Source organism: Carcharodon carcharias, chromosome 1, assembly GCF_017639515.1.
Source record: "Carcharodon carcharias isolate sCarCar2 chromosome 1, sCarCar2.pri, whole genome shotgun sequence".
Classification (NCBI taxonomy): Eukaryota; Metazoa; Chordata; class Chondrichthyes; order Lamniformes; family Lamnidae; genus Carcharodon; species Carcharodon carcharias.
This window is the reverse complement of record NC_054467.1, coordinates 141479310-141500228: the sequence shown is the minus strand read 5'-3', so window position 1 is coordinate 141500228 and position 20919 is coordinate 141479310. Positions and strand designations below refer to the sequence as shown.

The 20919-nt window shown below is 40.3% G+C and overlaps 1 protein-coding gene across 3 annotated transcripts in view; it reads right to left on the bottom strand.

Annotated features, from left to right (window-relative positions):
• Positions 1-20919, bottom strand: part of slc30a9 (solute carrier family 30 member 9) — a 136963-nt gene that overhangs the window by 53872 nt on the left and 62172 nt on the right. For all 3 annotated transcript variants that reach the window (XM_041196346.1, XM_041196336.1, XM_041196355.1), the window contains 3 exons: positions 10256-10314; positions 8271-8338; positions 7714-7816 (listed from right to left, as the gene is read on the bottom strand). In XM_041196346.1, coding sequence (XP_041052280.1) covers positions 7714-7816; positions 8271-8338; positions 10256-10314 — 230 coding nt within the window. The remainder of the gene's footprint in view (positions 1-7713; positions 7817-8270; positions 8339-10255; positions 10315-20919) is intronic.

Sequence of the window (20919 nt, the reverse complement as noted above, 5' to 3'; positions counted from 1 at the left end):
ACTGGTATCAGGTCATGTAGTTTCATTAGTAGCCACTGGATTTCTGTAGATTCAAATCCTTCATAAGACCAAATGAGATGGCCCAACTGTTAACAGGAAATATCACATATGACCATGTTTACTCTTAACGTATTTAAGCATTACCTTTCAGTGGACTAAACAACGATATACTTTATGATAATTAATGTTAATGCTAAACTAAAGAGGCAGTGAAATTGAATATGCTTTAGTTTTTTGGGCTTATCCAATGGTAGTTTTATAAACCATACCAAAGGGATAAAGTCAAGACATTTAAGGGACTTCTATTTCACGGTTATATCACAGAACCCATTAACATGAAACTTCAAAATTATCTTGAAATAAACATACAAAACTAAATAACAATCACAAGGCAAGTATAAATGCCTTGAGACTGAGGATCAGTCTAATAGCTCATCTCTATTTTGATCTGAGAGAGTCTTCTTAAAGTTACAAAGAAGTCCGGAGGGGTGAATAAATTCCTCTCCTTCAAACTCCTGAGGCTGGTAATAACAGAGTTCAAACTTTTAGAAAATTATGATTTTTCAATTCAAGATGTACTTAACTGTGCGTAAAGCTATATGAAGAAATAAGACAGCCATATCTGTTGAGTCAACAAGGAAGTAGTTTTGTCAAAACTCACTCAGGTAAAAATCTGAGACTTGTTAAATGGGTAAAAACACATCCTGAATCACGCTCTCACACTCACATGCAAAGCAGAATCAGTTACAGAGTGGGGGAGGTGGAACTGATGAGAGTTAAAGCCTGTAAGAAAATAAAGAAATATATGTTCCAATGCTCCTTTGGTGGTCTTGATAGTCCAGTAGGGTTATGGCCAATTATTTTCTGGAGACAGTCTCTTCTACTGCAATCCATCTTTATCCAGAGTGGAAGTTATGGCACACGAAGTTCCTTTTGATTGAAATTCACTGTGATGTATTTCAAGCATAACAGAACTAACAGAGATAGGATCCTGAACTTGGAAATAGGCATGCAGGAACAGAGGGGGACAGGAGCAGAGAGAAAAGCCGACAATGTTGCATTCTCCAGGGCTTCCTCTGAATGACAATTTCTGCAGAGAAGCTTATAATCACAGCTTTTCACACGCAGTTTTTCGACCATGTGACAGCTGGTTATTGGCACACAATGAAGGGCAATCCATGTTAATAAAGGAGTTTCAATCACCCATTGTCAAAGCTATCAAGATACCATTGGAACAGATAGGGGATCCTTAATGTCAGATGTGAAGTCCATCATACAAACTGCCTAGGCATATCCCCTAGGAATTTGCTTTTAGAGGCTGTTAGAAACTTGGCCAGTTTGGAGGTCAGGTGATTTCTGCAGCCATTTTAACACTGTCTTTGCAGTTCGAGCTGTCTATTTTCTTTTTTAAAAACAATCAAAGCATTACACCAATCAATGAAACTAACGGTTAATAGTCCACACTGCATCTGACATATCGTTGTAACACTTACCTCCCACCTGTCTCCCAAAGTAAGTCATTATTTAGTTGCTGGATAATTTGGATTTGAGCCCTAACTGTTGGGATATCAGGTATAAGAAATTTTTCCCAACAAAATACTTATGTTCATTGCAACATTCCTCTTTAGCACAATAATTGAGTCAGTGATAGACCATGTGCATTCAACAAGATCTACAAGAAACATAAGCATCCTAAATGTAAACAAAAAAGGAAGGAAAGCATAGTAAAGAATAAAGTAAGGGAAGTTATTGATGACAATGGAATGAATAAAGCTACAGAATAGGTATCTGAGAAGATGGTTAAACAATATGACAGGAAATCCTATTAAAAATGAGTTAAAATATCCATAACAGCAATGTATTCAGTGTCCATAATAAAACAGGGGAGCTGAAGGCAATCATGCATCAGGAGGAACCAGACATAATAGGGATTACTGAGACATGGCTACAGAAAAATCAGAACTGGGAATTAAACATTGCAGGATATACCAAATTTGGAAAAGATAGAGAAGGAAAGATAGGAGATTGAGTAGCTGTACTTATTAGAATTAAGAAAAAAGGGACGTAATTATCAGCAAGGCAAAAATAGAAGCTATATGGATAAAGATAATAAAGGATCAATCACACTAATGGGTATCATCTACAGATCACCTAATATTAGAAAGGAGGTTAAGGAAGAAATATGAAGATAAATGAGGGAACTGAGTTAAAAAAAAATCATGGGGAATTCCAACTGCCCCGATTCTAATAGGACAGAAGAGGTGGGGTAAAGGGGATAAGGGAATGCAGTTCCTAAAATGTGTAAAGGACTCCTTTCTAACCCAATGTGTAAAAAGTGAAATAATAGAAGATTCACTATTGTATATATTTATGGGGAATGGACCAAAGCAGATAGGAAATGAGAAGTAAAAGTAAAGGAACATCTAGGCAATAGTGGCCATGATATAATGCGTGGGGAAGGACATGATGAAAAACAGTTTAGTAGATTGGAGAAAATCTGATTTTGAGGGGCTGAGAATAGAACTTTGGAAAATATTATGGCCAACAATATTGGCAACAATGATGCAGAATAACAATGGGGAAACATTTAAAAAATGTTCACAGTGAAAGAAAATATATTAAAAAGTAAAAATGAAACTAAACACTAGGTCAATTCCATGGATAAGTAAAGACATAAGGAAACAATTGACAGTTAGGAAAGAGGCAAATATTAAGTACATAGGAGAGCAGAGGATTGCAGGATGAGAGAGAATCGAACAAGATTAGGGGGGGATTTCAAAAAGCAAATTAGGAAGAAAAAGAGGAACTATGAAATTAAATTATCAAGGAACATGTAACAAAATATTTTACAATCAATAAAAAAAAAGGTTGACAGAACATGCTCAGGGCGTTATAGGAAAAATAATGAAATACTTGCTAAAAGAGAGCATAGAAGAACATCCAGAAAAGGAAAATACAATAATGAATAGTATGGATTTCAAAAACGAAAATCTTGTTTCACCAACCTTATTGAATTTTTTGAGAAGGTAACAGAGCAACTAGATAATGGCAATGCAGTATATGCAATTTACCTGGATTTTCAAAAGGTCCTCAATTACACCATAAGGTGCTCCATAATAGACTAATGAATAAGGCCAGAGAATGCATAGTCAGGGAACAAGTGGCAAAACAGATTGCTAGCTGGCTTCAAGACAGAAAAACACAGCATGGGAGTAAAGAGTAGCTATTCAGAGTGGCAGAAGGTGGGAAGTGGTGTTCCACATGGATTAGTGCTGACACTACTGCTGTTCACAATTTACATTAGTGAATTGGACTTTAGAATCAAAAATTTAACCTAATTTGCAGGTGACACTAAATTTGGGGGTGTGGTGTGGGAAGATAGTCAAAACACAGAAGGACTGCACCAGAGAGGCTGCAGAGAAGATTGAGAAGGATGATACCAGAAACAGATAGATATGCATATCAGGAAAGGATTGACCCTCTTATCTTGCAAAAACACTGAGGGGTGACCTAATACACATCTTTAAAATCATGAAAGGGCGAGTTAGAGTGGACAGAGTGAGAATATTTCCACTTGTAGAGAACATAACTAGGGGGCATCAATACAAGATAGTTATCGAGAAATCCAGTAAAGAATTCAGAAGAAACCTTTTTACCCAAAGAATGATGAGAAATTGGAACTCACTATCAATGAGCAAGGGAGCGATTGAAGCAAATAGTCATTTAACAGGGAGTTAGGCAAGTACATGAGGGAAAAGGTAATGTACAATGATAGTTATAGCTGAGGAAAAATGGGAGAAGGCTCAAGTGGAGCACAGACACTGGCATGGACTGGTTGGGTCAAGTGGCCTGTTTGTGTGCCGTATATCCTATGTAAAGATGGTACTTCTCAGTTTATAGCAGGGTGTGGGTGAGAGATCTTGAGATATTTTATGAGGATGAGGGCAACCAAATGAGAAAAAAATAGCTGTTCAGTAGATTGAAAGCCAGGTCAGTTGGAGCTCCCTCCAGTGAAGGAGCTTGGTGCGTTTTTTTAAAATAATAAAATAATGGCTGCAGGCAAAGAGTGAAATGTGGATGCTGAGACAGATGCACCACACAAGTGTCAGGCAATGGCCATCTCCAACAAGATGGAATCTAATCATTTTCCCTTGACATTTAATGGTATTCCCATTGCTGAATTCCTCACTATCAACAACCTAGGGGTTACCATTAATCAAAAACTGAAGTGAACCAGCCATATAAATACTGTGGCTATAAGAGCAGGTTAGAGGCTGAGAATTATGCAGCAACTAACTCACCTCCTGACTCTCCAAAGCCTCTCCACCATTTACAAGGCACATAAGGAAGTGTGATGGAAGTTTCTCCACTAGTCTGGATGAGTGCAGCTCGAACAACACTCAAGAAGCTTGACACCATTCAGGACAAAGCAGCCTGCTTGACAGGCACCCCATCCTCAAACATTCACTCCCTCCACCACCATGCACAGTGGCAGCAGTGTGTATCATCTACAAGATACACGCAATTCACCATAGCTCCTTTAACAGCATCTTTCAAACCCACCATCGCTCCCATCTAGAAGGGCAAGGGCAGTAGATACATGGGAACACCACCACCTGCAAGTTCCCCTCCAAAACACACACCATCCTGACTTGGAAATATATCACCATTCCTTCACTGTCACTGGGTCCTGGAACTCCCTCCCCAACAGCACTGTGGGTATGCCTACACCACATGAACTGCAGGAGTTCTAGAAGGAAGCTCATGATAATCTTTTCAAAGGCATTAGAGATGGGCAAAAAATGGTGGTGTAGCCAGTGCCTTCCACATCCCATGAAAGAGTAAATTTAAAAAAGAGAGCACTGGAAAAATTTAATCGCCAATCGTAAAATAATCAAAATCATAAATTATGCTTTATGTTTTGATTTAAGAACAAAAGAGAATTTGATCCTAAAGGGTTGTTACCTAACATGGTCTAAAAGCGTTGCTCTAAACCTGCATTTCCTCTTCTCCAAGTTGATAAGTTGGATCTATGATATATTATACAATGAACAATTTCATCTGTCAAATTTGCAAGCATGAAACAAGTACGAATACATTTCACTTTAGAGCTTTAAAAGTCAACCTAACAGTGATTGACATCATGAACACAGCTAAGCCATACCTTGACCCGCAAAAAACAGACCAGGTTCTGAAGGTCTAAGATTAAAGTGCAGTTGCAAATTGATCTCTAATCTGCACCAACACCATTAATTCAGCCTTTGTGAAATTAATGTATCCATAGATCATAATAATGGCTACTCCAAAAGGCTTCAAGGCAAATAGGTCTCCAAGGATCTAAAGATTGTCAAAAACATTAGCAACAAGGACATGAGTTTAAGCTTTACTAAGGGAATAAAACTTTCTCTGCCTTGAGCAAATGGTTTCCTTGTAAGGACCTCCAAGATCAAGCAAATTCTTAGCTTAGCTTCTAGCCAAGGCTTACAAAGCCTTTAACTGAAATGTAAAAAGCTACATAAGGGACTTACCGTACAATGAATGATCTTGGTAGGAAGATCAGGTACACAATATAATAGAGTACAATTCTTAAGGGGGTATAGGAACAGAGGGACCTAGGTGTAGATGTGCTTAAATCATTGAATGTAGCAGGACAAGTTGAGAGAGCAGTTAATAAAGCATATAGTATCTTAGGCTTTATTAGTAGGGGATATAGCGTACAAAGGCATGGATGTAATGTTAAACTCACATAGAACAGTGGTTCGGTATCAACTGGAATACTGTGTCCAGTTCTGGGTGCTACACTTTAGGAAGGATTTGAAGACATTGGACAGAATGCAGGAAAGATCCATGAGAATGACTCCTGGGATAAGAAACTTCAGTTACGTAGATAGATTGGAGAAGTTAGAACAGTTTTCCTTGGAGAAGGTTGAGGGGAGATTTAATAGAAGTATTCAAAATCATGAGGGGCCTGGACGGAGTAGATAGGGTTTAAGAAAAAAATAACGTTCCCATTAGTGGAAGGATCTAGAACAAAAGCACACAGATTTAAGGTAATTGGCAAAAGAAGCAATGGTGACATGAGGAAAAGCTTCTTCATGCAGTGAGTGGTTAAGATCTGAAGTGCACTACAGTAGAGGCAGGTTCAATCGAGGAATTCGATTGTTATCTGAAAAGGAAGAAAATGCAGGGCAACGGGGAAAAAAACAGGGGGAAGTTATCAAGCAAATTCTTAGCTTAGCTTCTTTGTGAGCTTTGTGAGATAATGGGTGCAGGAAAATGTCTTAACTGATGCCATGCACTGTGAAATGCACCATTCCAGCAAGATGCATCCCTGTCTGTTTAAAGTTTCATTATACAAATAGCATACATATGGTCATTCAAGCTTAGCTAAGCTTGATAACAGGGGGAACTAGGTAAGTTACAGAGTCAGAACAGACATGAGGGGCCAAATGGCCTGCTTCTCTGGTATAACTATTCTGTTGAGGCTGGTTTGTGATGCAGAATGACTCCAACAGAGCGGGTTCAATTTCTGTACCAGCTGAGGTCATCCATGAAGGCCCTTTCTCAATGTTGCCGCTCACCTGAGGTGTGGTGATCCTCAGGTTAAACTCATCACCAGTCATCTCTCTCTAATGGTGAAAATTCTAACAATCACTCCTCTTTCCTATCATACCACTGGTGACACTGGAACTTGTATCTATTGAAGATGAATGGAATTACCTTGTGGTTCCAAAGAGGAAATCCAACACCTCCCAATTAGAATGACCATATGCATGCTATTTGTATAATGAAACTTTAAACAGACAGGGATGCATCTTGCTGGAATGGTGCATTTCACAGTGCATGGCATCAGTTAAGACATTTTCCTGCACCCATTAGCTCACAAAGGTTTTGCATCGTAACTTGGAAGTGCAACCTGCTAATGTTGTTGCGATGGCAATGGGGCATCTGGGACCTTAAACGAATGGTGATCGGATAAGACGTGACCGAGAAGCAGGCTGAATTAGAGTCAGTGAATTAGAGTCAAGTGAGGTACAGAAAGAGAAGAGGGAAAAAAAAGAATGGATGAAGAAAGACAACAAGAAGGGACAGAAAGAATTTTCTTTTTAATTTTACATTCCATAAATCCCCAACAATTTATTACATGAAGAAATGAGATTGAAAACTTTAAATTGCTCCCTTTCTGGACCAGAGAGGTGAGTTTAGTGGGCAATTAATGTTCAAATACAGCAAATTTTCAAAAGGCAGGCTCAGGATGAGATGCCATTTATGCGAAGCAGTGACATAAATCAACCAGAAAGGTCTGCTGACTCGCAACTCGGACCGTATCTCTTAATCAAATTAATTTGGTAGCCAATTTGCATATTAACAATGTGTGCATCATTAAGTGGCTTTTATTTTTCCATAAAATACAACCTGTTAAAGCGGAGACAAATACAACTACAATACTGTTATCCCCTTTAAGGGACTGCCTTTTACTTTGTCACTGATTTGTTAATTTAGTTTAATTGGCTGTGACTCGAAAGAGTTACAATACTGTTATTACAAACATTTTCAGATTTATTACTAATAATTGATAACTTAGTCCTACAGAGAACTTTCATGCATAACCATCAGGCAACAGTAAATTATAGTTGAGACAAGTTGGACTTATCCTTAAAATAAATCCAATCATCCAGGCAAATGAATGCAATGAACAGATCATTTCCTTACCTGATTACAGGTGTCAGCCAGGGAATGTATAGCTTCTGAAAACATTGATGCAGACCCTGTATAAATCCAGGCAAGCAGTTTGAAGATAAAATTCAGTCCATTGCTAGAGAGTGGGGTTAACAAAAATAACATTGACAGAGAGAAAAGGTGGGATTTTTGTATTTTGAAGGAACATTTGAAAAGCAATTTTTCTTAAAGTTTGTTTTAAATTTAGCAAAGACAAGAAAATTAGTTTTGATTATAAACCAATGTGCCAAACAAACTAGAAATGGAACATTAACGTCCAATTTGGCCCAAAATCAAATTTTCTGTTTTCTCAAGAGATAGTCACCATAGCTTTTGGCCAGATCACTAAATGGAGAATTTTCTCTCCTATCCTGCAGCAGATATTTGCAAACTCTGCCTTTTGGGAGAGTAGAATGGTGCACGGCATCGTGCGGGGAGGGGGAGAAGAGGCAGAGAGAATACATAATTACCATGATCTTGTTCTTTATGCAGATTTTATCCAAACCCAGTTTTAAAACAAAATAAACTTTAAATACAAAACAAGGCCTTACATGCAGATTGCGACCATCACAACTTTTCCTGGTCCCTGTAAAAATGGTGTTGACTTAGTTGAGCGAGGCTAAAAGGAAAAATTAAAAACACAATCTATATTATTGATAGGTTAAAGCATAAATTACTGCAGTCCTATTAACTTGTGAAGGATTTACCCCTACCGAGAGCAATCCCTTATTTGATTAAATTTAATATGTCACTTTTCAACCAATAAAATTCAAAAAACCAGCAATGACAGCAAAAGGTGTTATGCATTTTACATATTTGCAGACTCCTACACCTTGCTTCCTTTAAAGTGCATAAAAGGAGGTGCTTAAGTAAAGAATGCCCTAGAAAATTGAGGCAAAGGAGAGTTCAGTGGTGCATGGCACCAATCATCCAATGACAGCAGCAATAACCTATGGATATGCAAACAGTTTAAAAAGTTACTTTCAGCTCTGACCTTTGTTTAATCAATTAATTTGTTTCCACAATTATATGATTACTACAGTAAGTAGAGTTGCAGTTACCCAAAAAAGGTTTTTGGATTGCTGTATACCTATCAGAGTCAAATCATGAGAAAAGTATCTCAAGCTTTTATAACTGCAGTGAATAACAAATGATCACCAGACAGAAACATTTCTGCACCTCTTGATTACTTAAGAGTCAAATTCAATTACCACGGATACTCTCAATATTTTGGATAACTAATATTCAGATTATCAGGCTGTTCTGGTTAACTTATGCAGTATATCTTTCCTAACTACGAGATTTTAGCTTGGAATATTTTAAACATAAGCATAACAAAAATTAAAATAAACTAAAATCTTAAAGTTGTCAGCAGTTCTTTTTTTAAACAGAAGCTAAATTAATTACAAATGGCATCCAAGTGCACATTCACACAATTTGCACGCCCTGCCAGAAATTCAACATTGACAATCTTTGTATGATGGATAAACACTATCATTCGCTCTCACAATTGCAGCCATTGTGCTATTAGTGTAGCTGGCAGAGTAAGGGTTAATGTGGGACTGGGAGTCTCATGTAAAGAGACACTTGACCTGAGATTAGGGTGGGTCAGTTGTGGAATGGACATGGACCCATGTAGAAGCAAGCATGGAGTTAGCTCATAGTTTGTGCTATACCCTGTATTGATGTACATAATTATGTGTTATCAATAAACACTTAAATGTTCAGCTATACAAGACTCAGCCTCTTCATGAGACACCAAGCAAACCCTTACAACAGCCACAGCTACACACGCTTTAAAGGATAGCATCAAGGTGGTGTATGCATGTGTTGAGACACAAGGCATGAATGGCTTGCAGTTAGTGCTGGAGACAAGGGTAGGAGAGGTGGCAGTTCATTAGAGGGCAAGGTCTCACACAGTTATACTTCACATGAGTCAGGTGAGGGCTTCAATGGGATGGTCTTTACAAGGCTGATGGGTATGCAGAATGAAATGCTTTGATAGGCCTGCCAGAAAGTCTGTGGTCAATGTCAAGGAGCATGGAGGAGTGTAGCACCAAGATGGCACAGGGCTTTGTGCAGAGCTTGAATTGCTCAGGATGATGTGGGACTTGGAGGGGAACTTGCAGGTGGTGGTGTTCCCATGCACCCGCTGCCCTTGTCCTTTAAGGTGGTAGAGATTGTGAGTTTGGAAGGTGCTGTCAAAGGAGTCTTGGTGAGTTGCTGCAATGCATCACACAGATGGTACACACTGCTGCCACTGTGCGTTAGCGGTGGAGGGAGTGAATGTTTAAAATGGTGGATGGGGTGCCAGCCAAGTGGTCTGTTTTTCCTGGATGGTGTTGAGCTTCTTGAGTGTTGTTGGAGCTGCACTCATCCAGGTAAGTGGAGAGTATTCCATCGCACCTGACTCATGCCTTGTTGGTGATGGACAGGCTTTGGGGAGTCATCATGTTAGTTACTTGCTACAGAATTCTCAGCCTCTGACCTGCTCTTATGGCCACATAATATATATATATTTCATAAACTGTCTTACCATAGTGTTACCTAGAAACTCCCTGTATTCCCGCATTAACTTCTGGTTCCTGAAAAGATCTACAATGGAGAACAAGTATTAAATCATATCCACTTTACACTCGGATAAATTCAATTAATTGAATTAACCAGGTCCATGACATTGCACTGACAGGGATTCGGAAAGAAGTACAAAAGGTATTTTGAGATGTGATGCAAGTGTTTTTGAATGATTCAAAGAAAGAATTTTCTTACCCACTGCAAATAGGAAACATATTTATTTTCTTATCTTTCATATACCACAGTTCTAGAGGTAAGTAGGCATGGAAAACAGGGACAAACAGTGACTCAGCACTGTGTAATGGCAAACTTAGCTGTCCAGAATATTGCTTTGATGTGGAAGCAAAGAAAGAAGATTTAGAGGGGTTTCAGGGGACTCAAATACAGACTTGTACATTGGAAATGAAATCTAAACTATAACAGAATTTGAGCAAGGGTGAGGAGAATAACTCGAGGAGACTTAGTAATTGGTCTCTGGAATAATAATACCTGCTTTAACAAACAATAACTTGTATTTACATATTTAACAATTTTTGACAGAAAGAAAAAAACAATTTTGCAAGTATTTCAGGAATGTGTGTTTCTCTTTATTTTGAGGATGTATATTAAAAGCTCAATTGTGGCTACTTTTACTGTTCCTGAAAAATACATTTCTAGCCATTAGTCCTTCTTTATTTTCAGTATCAATGGAGAGAGAAGTTTTTGAGATAACAGCCTTAGAGATAGCCAGTTCCAGCAAACAATGAATAACTTTGTTGTAAAAAAAAACCTAGTAATTACTGGCACAATTGGAATTGTACCTTGCTATCTTTTTAGGGCTTGCCAAATACATATCTGACAGTTGAAGAGACTTATGAACTTAAGCCTTCTCAAGGATATAGATCTCTAATGGAAAAGTGTTACATATCTTAAAGTCAAAGTGTTATATCGGCAAGTTTAATCAATGCTGTGTAACTTTTACATTTTTCCCCATACCTTCATTATGCTGTAGTTCTTATTCCCGGGACTATAATAAACCTCTATGACAGGGATTCCTAGTAATAAGGAACTTTGTTCACAATTTGCTAGAGCTTCAAGCCTGGATCTTTTTTTGGGCTCCATAGTCACCAAACAAGAATCATCAAAAGTGCCCCCTTTTAGAGCCCAACAAATATAAGAAAGAAATATTTGGTCTAATCAAACTAAAATAAACCAAAATAAGCAAATTCCCAACAAAAGCACTTTCTCAACTAAATTATATTGCAATTATCTGCCCAGTCATGGAAAACATCAAGCGTACTAGTGGGCACCACATGCTTCCACTCCAGGAATACTTGGGGGCAGACCAGACCACAGAAGAGAGGCAGCAGGCAAGAAAGAACCATAGGACCTGCCCATCCTGGAACTACAGGTTTTTATTTTAGCCAGGCCCAAGAACAGGTCCACCAGAAGATCCTCTGACTTACTGGTGCCACTCTATATGGGTTGTCAAAAAAGATTAGTAGCATGGACTAAAGTGTAACCAAAAGTTAAGGAGCAACCTCTTCAGGTAACCTAATTAGACAGAGGCTGCAACTTCTCAAATTGAATATGTACATGGGTCCTGGACTCCTCTAAGCCACAAAATTCAAATGAAGCCAGAGTCTACAATGGTGCTTAAAGTTGTCAGCTGCTGCTCAGTCCCACATCCTCCCACTTCAGATTCCCAACATTGCAGGGAAGCACTCCTGCATAGAGGGCATTCCATTAGGAACCCTGCCTCTGTCAAACAGTAACAAGACACACCTAGGCATATCTGGACAGGAGACAAGAGTGAGGAAGTGCAGGGTATGTAGCAGTCTGGAACAGCAGAGAGAATTTTCTTCAGGTAGTTCAAGTTACAAGGTGCAGGTTTCCAAAGGAGGATTTGCTGTTTTGTGCAGGTAAGACCATCCACTTGAACAGTGGTAAAATCAAGCAGAATCCCTCCATGTTTGAGCCTCCTTGATATACCTAATGGAATAGGAGGCGAGACCAACCTTCACACCTGTATAAGCTTTGGCCGTTGGCAGGGCCCAAACAGAACATTTGATGGTCCCAGCGACATCTACTGCCATCCATTGTGTGCCTGACTGATTACTGATGCAACTCAGGTCCTCTACACTGTCCTACGTGCAGCCTTTGCCAGCCACATGGAAATATTGATTGCGGAGTAGTGGTTCCACCAAGATGGTGGAACTATTCCAATAGATGTGAGCCCCTGCTGGATACAACCATGTTCCAGACCCTGATAAGATTTGATAAAAGACAGGCATTCCCACAAGGCTGCACGTATACCAAGCAACTTGATGAAAAGGAGCTACCAGTCATAACTCCATTCTGAAGGGTTCTCTTTGTATGAGTATTTCTGACGGGTCTCAAGGCAGAAAGTTGCAAACCTGGTGCAGAGATAAATCAAAAACCACTGCAAGCAGCAGGCTTGCACCCACAACAGAAATTAATATTTCCTTTTGTCTAAGAAGTCAATGAGCTTCCTCAATTAGTGGATGGAATCAAAGTGGCCAACTGGAACCACGGCATAGTAGCCACCAGTTGGTTTACGGCAAGTGTTTGACCTTGGTAAGACAGCAAATGGGACATTCCGGTATAGCACACTTGGCAAGCTGTAACTTTAGTGTTAAGATGTTACCAACTTCAGCTGGGCTAAGGTAAACTCCCAAATACAAAAGGTGAATGGGTACCCTTGACAAAGAGGTAGAATCAATGTCCTCATAATATTTTTTAATCTTGTGCGCAACCTGTTCATTTCAATGTGTAAAATCATAAAGGGGATAACTGAGTGGCCAGCATGGTTCCTCCCAGGTTGCTGCATAGTTGTGCACCCACATAGCTTGAGAGAACACATTGGTTGGAGCTCCTCAGCAGAGAATCGATCACTTACCAAGTCCACTAATCTACCAGGAGTCCAGAGCATTTGTGCCATATGATCCTTGCAGAAGATGCTGGCACTCACCCATATGCCAAAAGTCAACAGGGTCCATGGCCATGGGAGCACATCATTCACGTAAGCCAAAATGACAACTTTCTTGCCCAGTTCATGCAGGGCCAGACCTAACAATTGCTTCAGAAAGAGGCACTGGAAAGGCTCCACACAGGTTGTGTGTATCTGGCCAGCTGAGGTAGTGTCAGAGATCCATTAATTTTCATCAGGCAGTGGTGCTGGCACACAGAATTTGGATCTGGGCGATGAAATATGACCTGAATCCGAACGCCTTCACAATTCCGAACAAATAGCTGCAATCCATCCTATTGAATGCCTTCCCAGATCCAGGGTAAGGAATACATCCAATTATCACTCATCTGGGAATGATGGCTCAGGTGCCCAACCAGGTAGATGCTATCATGGATTGAATGGCTTGGGACAGTGTAGGGCTGCTCAGGGCAGATCATGTGGACCAACACAGTGCAACTCCAGTCAACCTCATCTCTACCTAGATCTCACCCCCGATCCACAAAACCGTCCTCCCTAGCCTCCTCCAGGGGATCCAGGTCAGAGGCCGGAAGTGAATCAAGGTCCTCCCATCACTTCGAGGGAGCGCAACAAAAGTGAAAGGTTACAGAACAGCCAGGGCAAGATTGTATCCCATAGTCCACTCAACACCAAGCCTGGCCTGAGGGAAGAGGCCTTCCCCTTCTCCACTACCACTAATCCACCCTAAGGTGAAAAAAACTATCAGCCTCAATAAGCTCAAGGAATTCCCAAGGCCCTAAAGTGGATCTGAGAACACTGTCCTCACCCTACACCAGCATTCAGACTGCCCCACTCATTCAAGGGTGGCTAAATTGTGAAGCCATGACCACCCCATCTCCCTCTAAAAGCACCTGGGTGATGCCACCCCACTAGAAACATAGCAAAAAGCTGTGCCTCCTGCACTTTCCAGCAATGGTGAATCCAACAAATGGCTCACAAGAGGAATTCCTGAACCCATTTGAGGTGCACACTCGTCTTCAGCAGGAGGGTGCTCTTTTGCAGTATCATTTCTCACTTTCAAGAAGCAACACTGCCTCTTTCCCCCAGATGGCACTAAGGGAGACATAGTTATATCTCCAACACTATTTCCTCTCCCACAATCCTTTTCTTCTTGAGAAGAGTGCAACCCAAGTAGTATGGGGGCTGGACTGTTCATCTGAAGTCGTGTGAATGTAGATTTTGCCACCAGCCCCACAGCACTGGAATCAGACTGTAGATGCTTTGTCTTTTTCTTTACCGTCTTCTCCAGAGGATAGTCATCCATCTCCCCAGCGAATGCAGTGTTGATTGTTGTGTCCACTGACTTTGTAGTTATGATTCCAAGGTTCAGTGATTGGACAATTCTTGCAAATATGCTCCACCGCCTTACAGGTGTCGAACCACATGCGCTCGGAGAACCAATACATCTTAAAGCCAGTTCCTGATTTTCAGCCAGACAACTAAACTATCTAAGTAGCACAGCTCTACTTCTTTTCTGCACCCAAGTAATTTGTTCAACCTAGGCAAGGCATTGGGGTGCTGCTGCTGGTCACCAATTTTGACTGACTTGACTGATACATCCACACACACCTCTCTTCACTTTCCTCACTGAGGCAACAATGTAATGGCAAAACATTTTGTTAGTTAGTCTGTTCTTCCTCCCTTTTCTTCAGTCTCTCAGGCTACAACGATAGAGAAAAAGTTCCAATGCACAAAGCAATAAATAGTTTTCCAGTGGTACAATGGACCCTACCATTTCAGGAAAAATAAACGAGGCTTCTTTTTCCTCTCCTCTCCTGGTCCTCCTCCAATAGAAACATAGAAAATAGGAGTAGGTCATTCGATCCTTCAAGGCTGCTCTGCCATTCAGTATGATTATGGCTGATCCTCCAACTTAACGCCATACTCCTGTGCTCTCTCCATACCCCTTGACGCCTTTTGAGTCCAGAAATCGATTTCCTTCTTAAATATATTAAATTACTTCTGTGGTAGAGAATTCCATAGGTTCACTACCCTGAGTGAAGGTTCACCACCCCGAGTGAAGAAGTCTCTCCTCATCTCAGTCCTAAATGGTCTACCCTGTATCCAGAGACTGTGACCCCCTTGTTCTAGACCCACCCCAGCCAGAGGAAATATCATCCCTGCATCCAGTCTATCCATCCCTGTCAAAACTTTATAAGTTTCAATGAGATCCCCCGTCATTCCTCTAAACTCCAGTGAATACAGACCTAGTTGGCCCAATCTCTACTCATACAACATCCCAGGAATCAGTCTGGTGAACCTTCGCAGCACTCCCTCTGTGAAAAGTATATCCTTTCTTAGGTAAGACGACCAAAAGTGCACACAATATTCAGGTGTGATCTCACGTAATGAAGGCCAACATACTATTTGCCTTCTTAACTACTTACTGCACCTGCATGCTTGCTTTCAGTGATTGGTGTACAAGGAAATCCAGGTCCCTTAGTGCATCAACATTTAAATAATACTCTTCTATTCTGTTTTTCCTACCAAAGTGAACAACTTCACACTTATCCATGTCATATTGCATCTGCCATGTATGTGTCCACACGGTCAATCTGTCTAAATCGCCTTGAAGCATCTGAAGACCCTCCTCATCGCTCACATTCCCACCAAGTTTCATTTTGTGTTGTCAGCAAACTTGGAAATATTACATTTGGTTCCCTCATTTTGGTCTGTCCTAAATATTGAGTACCCTTGGATATTCAGTTCCCAGTCTTGGTCACCCTGCAGCCATGTCTCCATAATCGCAATCATATCATACCATTTACATCCATTTGTGCTGTTAATTTGTCTACCTCATTGCAAATGCTCTGTGCATTTAGATACAGTCCTTTTAGACTTGTCTTTTTAATATTTTAACAGATTTTTTGTACTATGGCCCTATTTGCTGCTAGACCTCGTTTCCTCTACCTTCCACTTTTGCTTTCTACTTTTGTGTCTTTCATTTCTAACTTTGTTTCCCTCTCTTTAGTCTTCCTGCTAAGGTTCCCACTCCCCACCAATCTAGTTTAAACCCTCCCCCACAGCAACAGCGAACACCCCTGCAAGGGTTTTGGTCACGGTCCTGCTGGGGTGCAACCCGTCCAGCTTGTATAGGTCCCATCTTCCCCAGAATCAGTCCCGATGCCTCAGGAATCTAAATCCCTCCCTCCTACACCATCTCTCCAGCCACACATTCATCTGGTTTATTCACCTATTCCTGATCACAATAGCATGTGGCACTGGAAGAAATCCTGAGATTACTACCTTTGAGGTCCTACCTTTTAAATTTATTTCCTAGCTCCCTATATTCTGCTTTCAGAACCTCATCCCTCTTTTTACCTATGTCGTTGGTACTGATATGAACCTGACCTCTGGCTGTTCACCCTTTCCCCTTCAGAATGTCCTGCAGTCACTCAGTGACATCCTTAACCTTGGCACCAGGGAGGAAACATACCACCCTGGTGTCATGTCTGCGGCCGCAGAAACATCTGTTTCCCTTACAATAGAATCCTTACCGTTATTGCTCTCCCAATCCTTTCTCCTCCTCTCTAAGCAGCTGAGCCACTCATGGTACCACAGATTTCGTTCTCACTGCAGTCCCCTGAGAAACCATCTCCCCCAGCAGTATCCAAAACGGAAAATCTGTTGAAGAGGGAGATGGACTCAAGGGACTCCTGCACAACTCTGTCTGGCGGTCACCCATTCCCTTTCTGCCTGTGCACTCTTTACCTACAGTGTGGCCACCTCACTATGTGCTATCCACAAAAATCTCATCCTTGCAGATGCTCCACAGTGACTCCAGCTGCAGCTCCAGCTCTGAAACAGGGATTTCAAGTAACTGCAGCTGGAGACACTTCCTGCACACATGGTTGCCCTGGACACTGGAAGTGGCCCCGACTTCCCACATTGCAGAGGAGGAGCATTCCACTTGGCCGAGCTGCCCTGCCTTGGCTTACCCTTAAATTACTCCCTTAATATTCTCTAAAGGAAGTGAAAGTAGAGGACAGAAGAAATACTTACCAGGTCCTACTTATCAAGGCCGCCACTCTTCCTGCTGAGGAAAGGTAGAAAATGAAAGGATCACCTCCTTCCCTCTTCAGCGAACTCCCTCTATCACCAAACTCCAACTGAAGCATTCTAATGCAGACAAAAGCAACACTCTCATGCAGACAAAAGCAGCACTGGAGAATGCTTGCTTTTATGCTGTCTGAATCTAGCTTCTGAAACCCTGTTTAAGCCAGTTAACTAATTAACTAGCTGCAGCTGCAAGCAGAACCTGTGTATATCCCCTATTTTAAAGCTGGAAAATAAAACTCACCCTCCCCCAACTGAAAGAGCAACTTTCAATTAGTTGCTAAATTAAAGATTAGACTTTAGATAGAAATTAACCCTCAAAAATCTCTCTCTCACCAAACTCCAACCGAAGCACTCTAATGCAGCCCAATGTAGCACTCCTGTGGGTTTTTTGATTTTTCCTTCCCACTGGCCTGGTTAGGCTTTTCTTTTCATTTTTTTCTGTTTCAGAACTAGATATAACTTTCTTTACTCAACAGTAGCTGAAGACTTCTATAGCAATCAATGACTGTTTCATTACACAGAGGGGCAACTAGAGATAAACAAATTTTACATCTGTTTTTTTAACTGTATCCTTACTGCTATACCAAATCTCCATGAGGGAGAAACACCTGGCCAGCTCTGATCATGATATAATTAGATTTAATCCAAGACTGTAACCAGTGTAACACTGCCCCCAGATTTTATGAGGGCTAACTTTACAAAAAGAAATTGCAGAAGCTGACAGGGCAATCCATCTGGATGGACAATCAATTACTGAGGACAAATGTGGTTTATTTAAAACTATTCTCAAACAGAATGAATCCATGTACATCTCAAGGTATCACATGCTCAGGAAGACAAACACAGGAAGACAAATCATAAGATTAACCAAGAGATCTCTGGAAAAGGAGACAGGCTGTGTAACTGTGGCAGCAATAGAAAAAGCTTCTTCTGGCACATTAGATGTCAAAGACCATTAAGAGTTGTATAAGGCCCTGAAAGGATACTGTAGGGCAGATTTATTCTGACAGACCAGCTAAATGACTATTTTTCAGTCTATACTCTAATAGATGTTGATGTTCCAGAGAAGGAGTGCACAGTATTGAATAGAATAGATGTTAAAATAGATAGTAATGCCATTTTGGAATGATTAGAAACCCTCAAAAAGATAGGGCTCTAGGTCTGGATATTATCTAATCAAAGGTGGTCAAAGTGATGGGATGGATGCTCCTCCTCATATATTCAACAGTTCAAAAGAGTGAGACACAACTCCCTTAGTCATGTAGTTCATATTTTCAAAAACAGGGAAGAAATAAGAACCAGTGAACTGCTGGCCTATCAGACTGCTGTCCATTATTAGAAAGATGCTAGAAGAGATAAAAGATGTTCTTTATGGTCATTAGGAAAGAGAAGGGGTCATTAGAAATTCACAATACAGCTTCTAGAAAAATAGGTCTATTAACAAATGAGTTTTTCTTTTCAGGAAGTCACTAGGGTAGTGGATGAGGAAAATCCAGTAGACATTGTCTGCCTGGACTTTGATAACATAGCCCAAATTAGGTTCCTTCACACTAGGTTACCTCATAAGATGGAATCCTATAGCACACTAGAAATTTGAAACACTGGATTAGAAATTACCTACAGTCAAAACATTGTAGTTAACAGATGTGGCTCAACTTGGAGGTACATCGCTAGTGGTGTCCCCCAGGGATCAGTCCTAGGTTCGCTACTATTCATGGTCCTTATTAATGATCTGAACAGCAGTGTTGGAAGAATGGAAAGTAAGTTTGCAAATGACATCAAATCTGTGCAAGGGTTAACATGGTAGAGAAGTACAATCAAATCCAAAAAGATTTACATGTACTGGGAAGTGGGTCACACATTGACAAATGGCATTTAATTTAGATAAATGTAGCATCATGCATGTTGGCAGGTCCAATGCACCATTTGCAGGGAACAATAATGAAAGAGGTTAAGAGAGAAAAAGATCTTGGTGTTAATGTGCACAGATCACTTAAGATTCATATAAGGCACTGGGCCCTATTAATATAACCATTCATTATAAATCAAAGGACACCATTTTGATACCATAAAGGTTGATGATAGGCAGCATCAAGAATACTGTATGCAAGTTTCGTTTGATTTCCCCAAATGGTTGTCAAGAGGTCTCTGATAGAGAGCTACCAGAACCTGACCACATGGTTGATTACTGTGAGATCAATTATGTCCAGGTCCAAGACAAGACAATGGCCCTTGGCAACTTGGAAAAGGTCCAAACAAAGCTAAAAGAATGAATACTTGCTTAAAGAACTACTCAAACAGACTCAAGGCCCTTGATCCATTTAGAGTAGCAGATTTAGAGGTAGCCTGTTGGGGTCTGTAAAGTAATTAAAGTACTGGATAGCATGCCTATTGATAGATTATTCCAGTTTAACAGATTGGGGAGGACCAGTGAACACAAATTTAAACAATCAATTCCTACTCTTACATAGTTATGCAGTCCTTTTTACAGAGAACACAGGCTATCGTGTTGGGTGTTGAAACTCTCCATGCCTTCAAGAGGGAGCTAGACTGACCCCTAACAGAGGCAGCTATCATATCACTTGGAAGGCAAGTGTCTTTATAGCTAACACTTGATCAGTGTGATCTTAGGCTTTAATTGCCTGAAGCCAGCGAGAGAAATTTTATGCAGCATTTTCTTCCCTTTATTGACCCTGCGTTTTGCCTCTCCCAGGAGGTTATAAAACGACAGGGATGGGTGCAAGATGCGTGGAGGGAAGTCAGCAGACATAAGTGTTTAGCCATGATAGATCAGCCATTGCAGTATGGAGCAAGGTGATAGACTAGCTAGTCTTTTCCCACCTATTGATTTAATATCACTAAGTTTGCCAATTTAGGAGGAGGTAAGATGACATTTGGAATGTTTTCATGGATAGACATTTCCTTTATTCATAGAATGTGTTGCTAAATTTTTTCAATTGGAAATTTAATCAACTTGATTTGCCAGTTCTCTTCTTGTTTCATGAATATGAAATTTTAACCAAGGCAACACAAATTTGGAAAAGTTACACAATGTGAAACTAATATGATGGACAAAAATGTACACAACAAATACTTTTTTATATTTTATATATATATATTTTAAAAGATCTTCTGCTATGTTGCTCACTGCTTATGGTAATCAGGTGATTTGCTGCCTTTTGCTATTGAGCACATATATCAGGGAATGTTGCAGAGAAGTATGTCAACTGGTCCAACAATTCTGTGCCAGTATTATTCTCCACATAAGCACCTAATTTAACCCCACTCTCCGGCTTCCTCATCACACTCTTCAATACAGTATTCCGCTTTTTCAAGCAACAATGTAACTTTCATTTCAAAGAATTTAAGGACTCTACTTCAATGGTTTGAGGCATGAATTGCATTTTTAAACTATGATCTGCTTAATGTTTATCTAACCTCTCAATTCTTTTTAAATTTATGCTCTCTGTTGCAATGCCACCAATTAATTTTAGAATATTATTTGAAAAGAATGTGCAGGGTAACGGGGATAAAGCAGGAAAATGGGACTGAGAGTTGTTCATTCAGAGAGCTGGTGC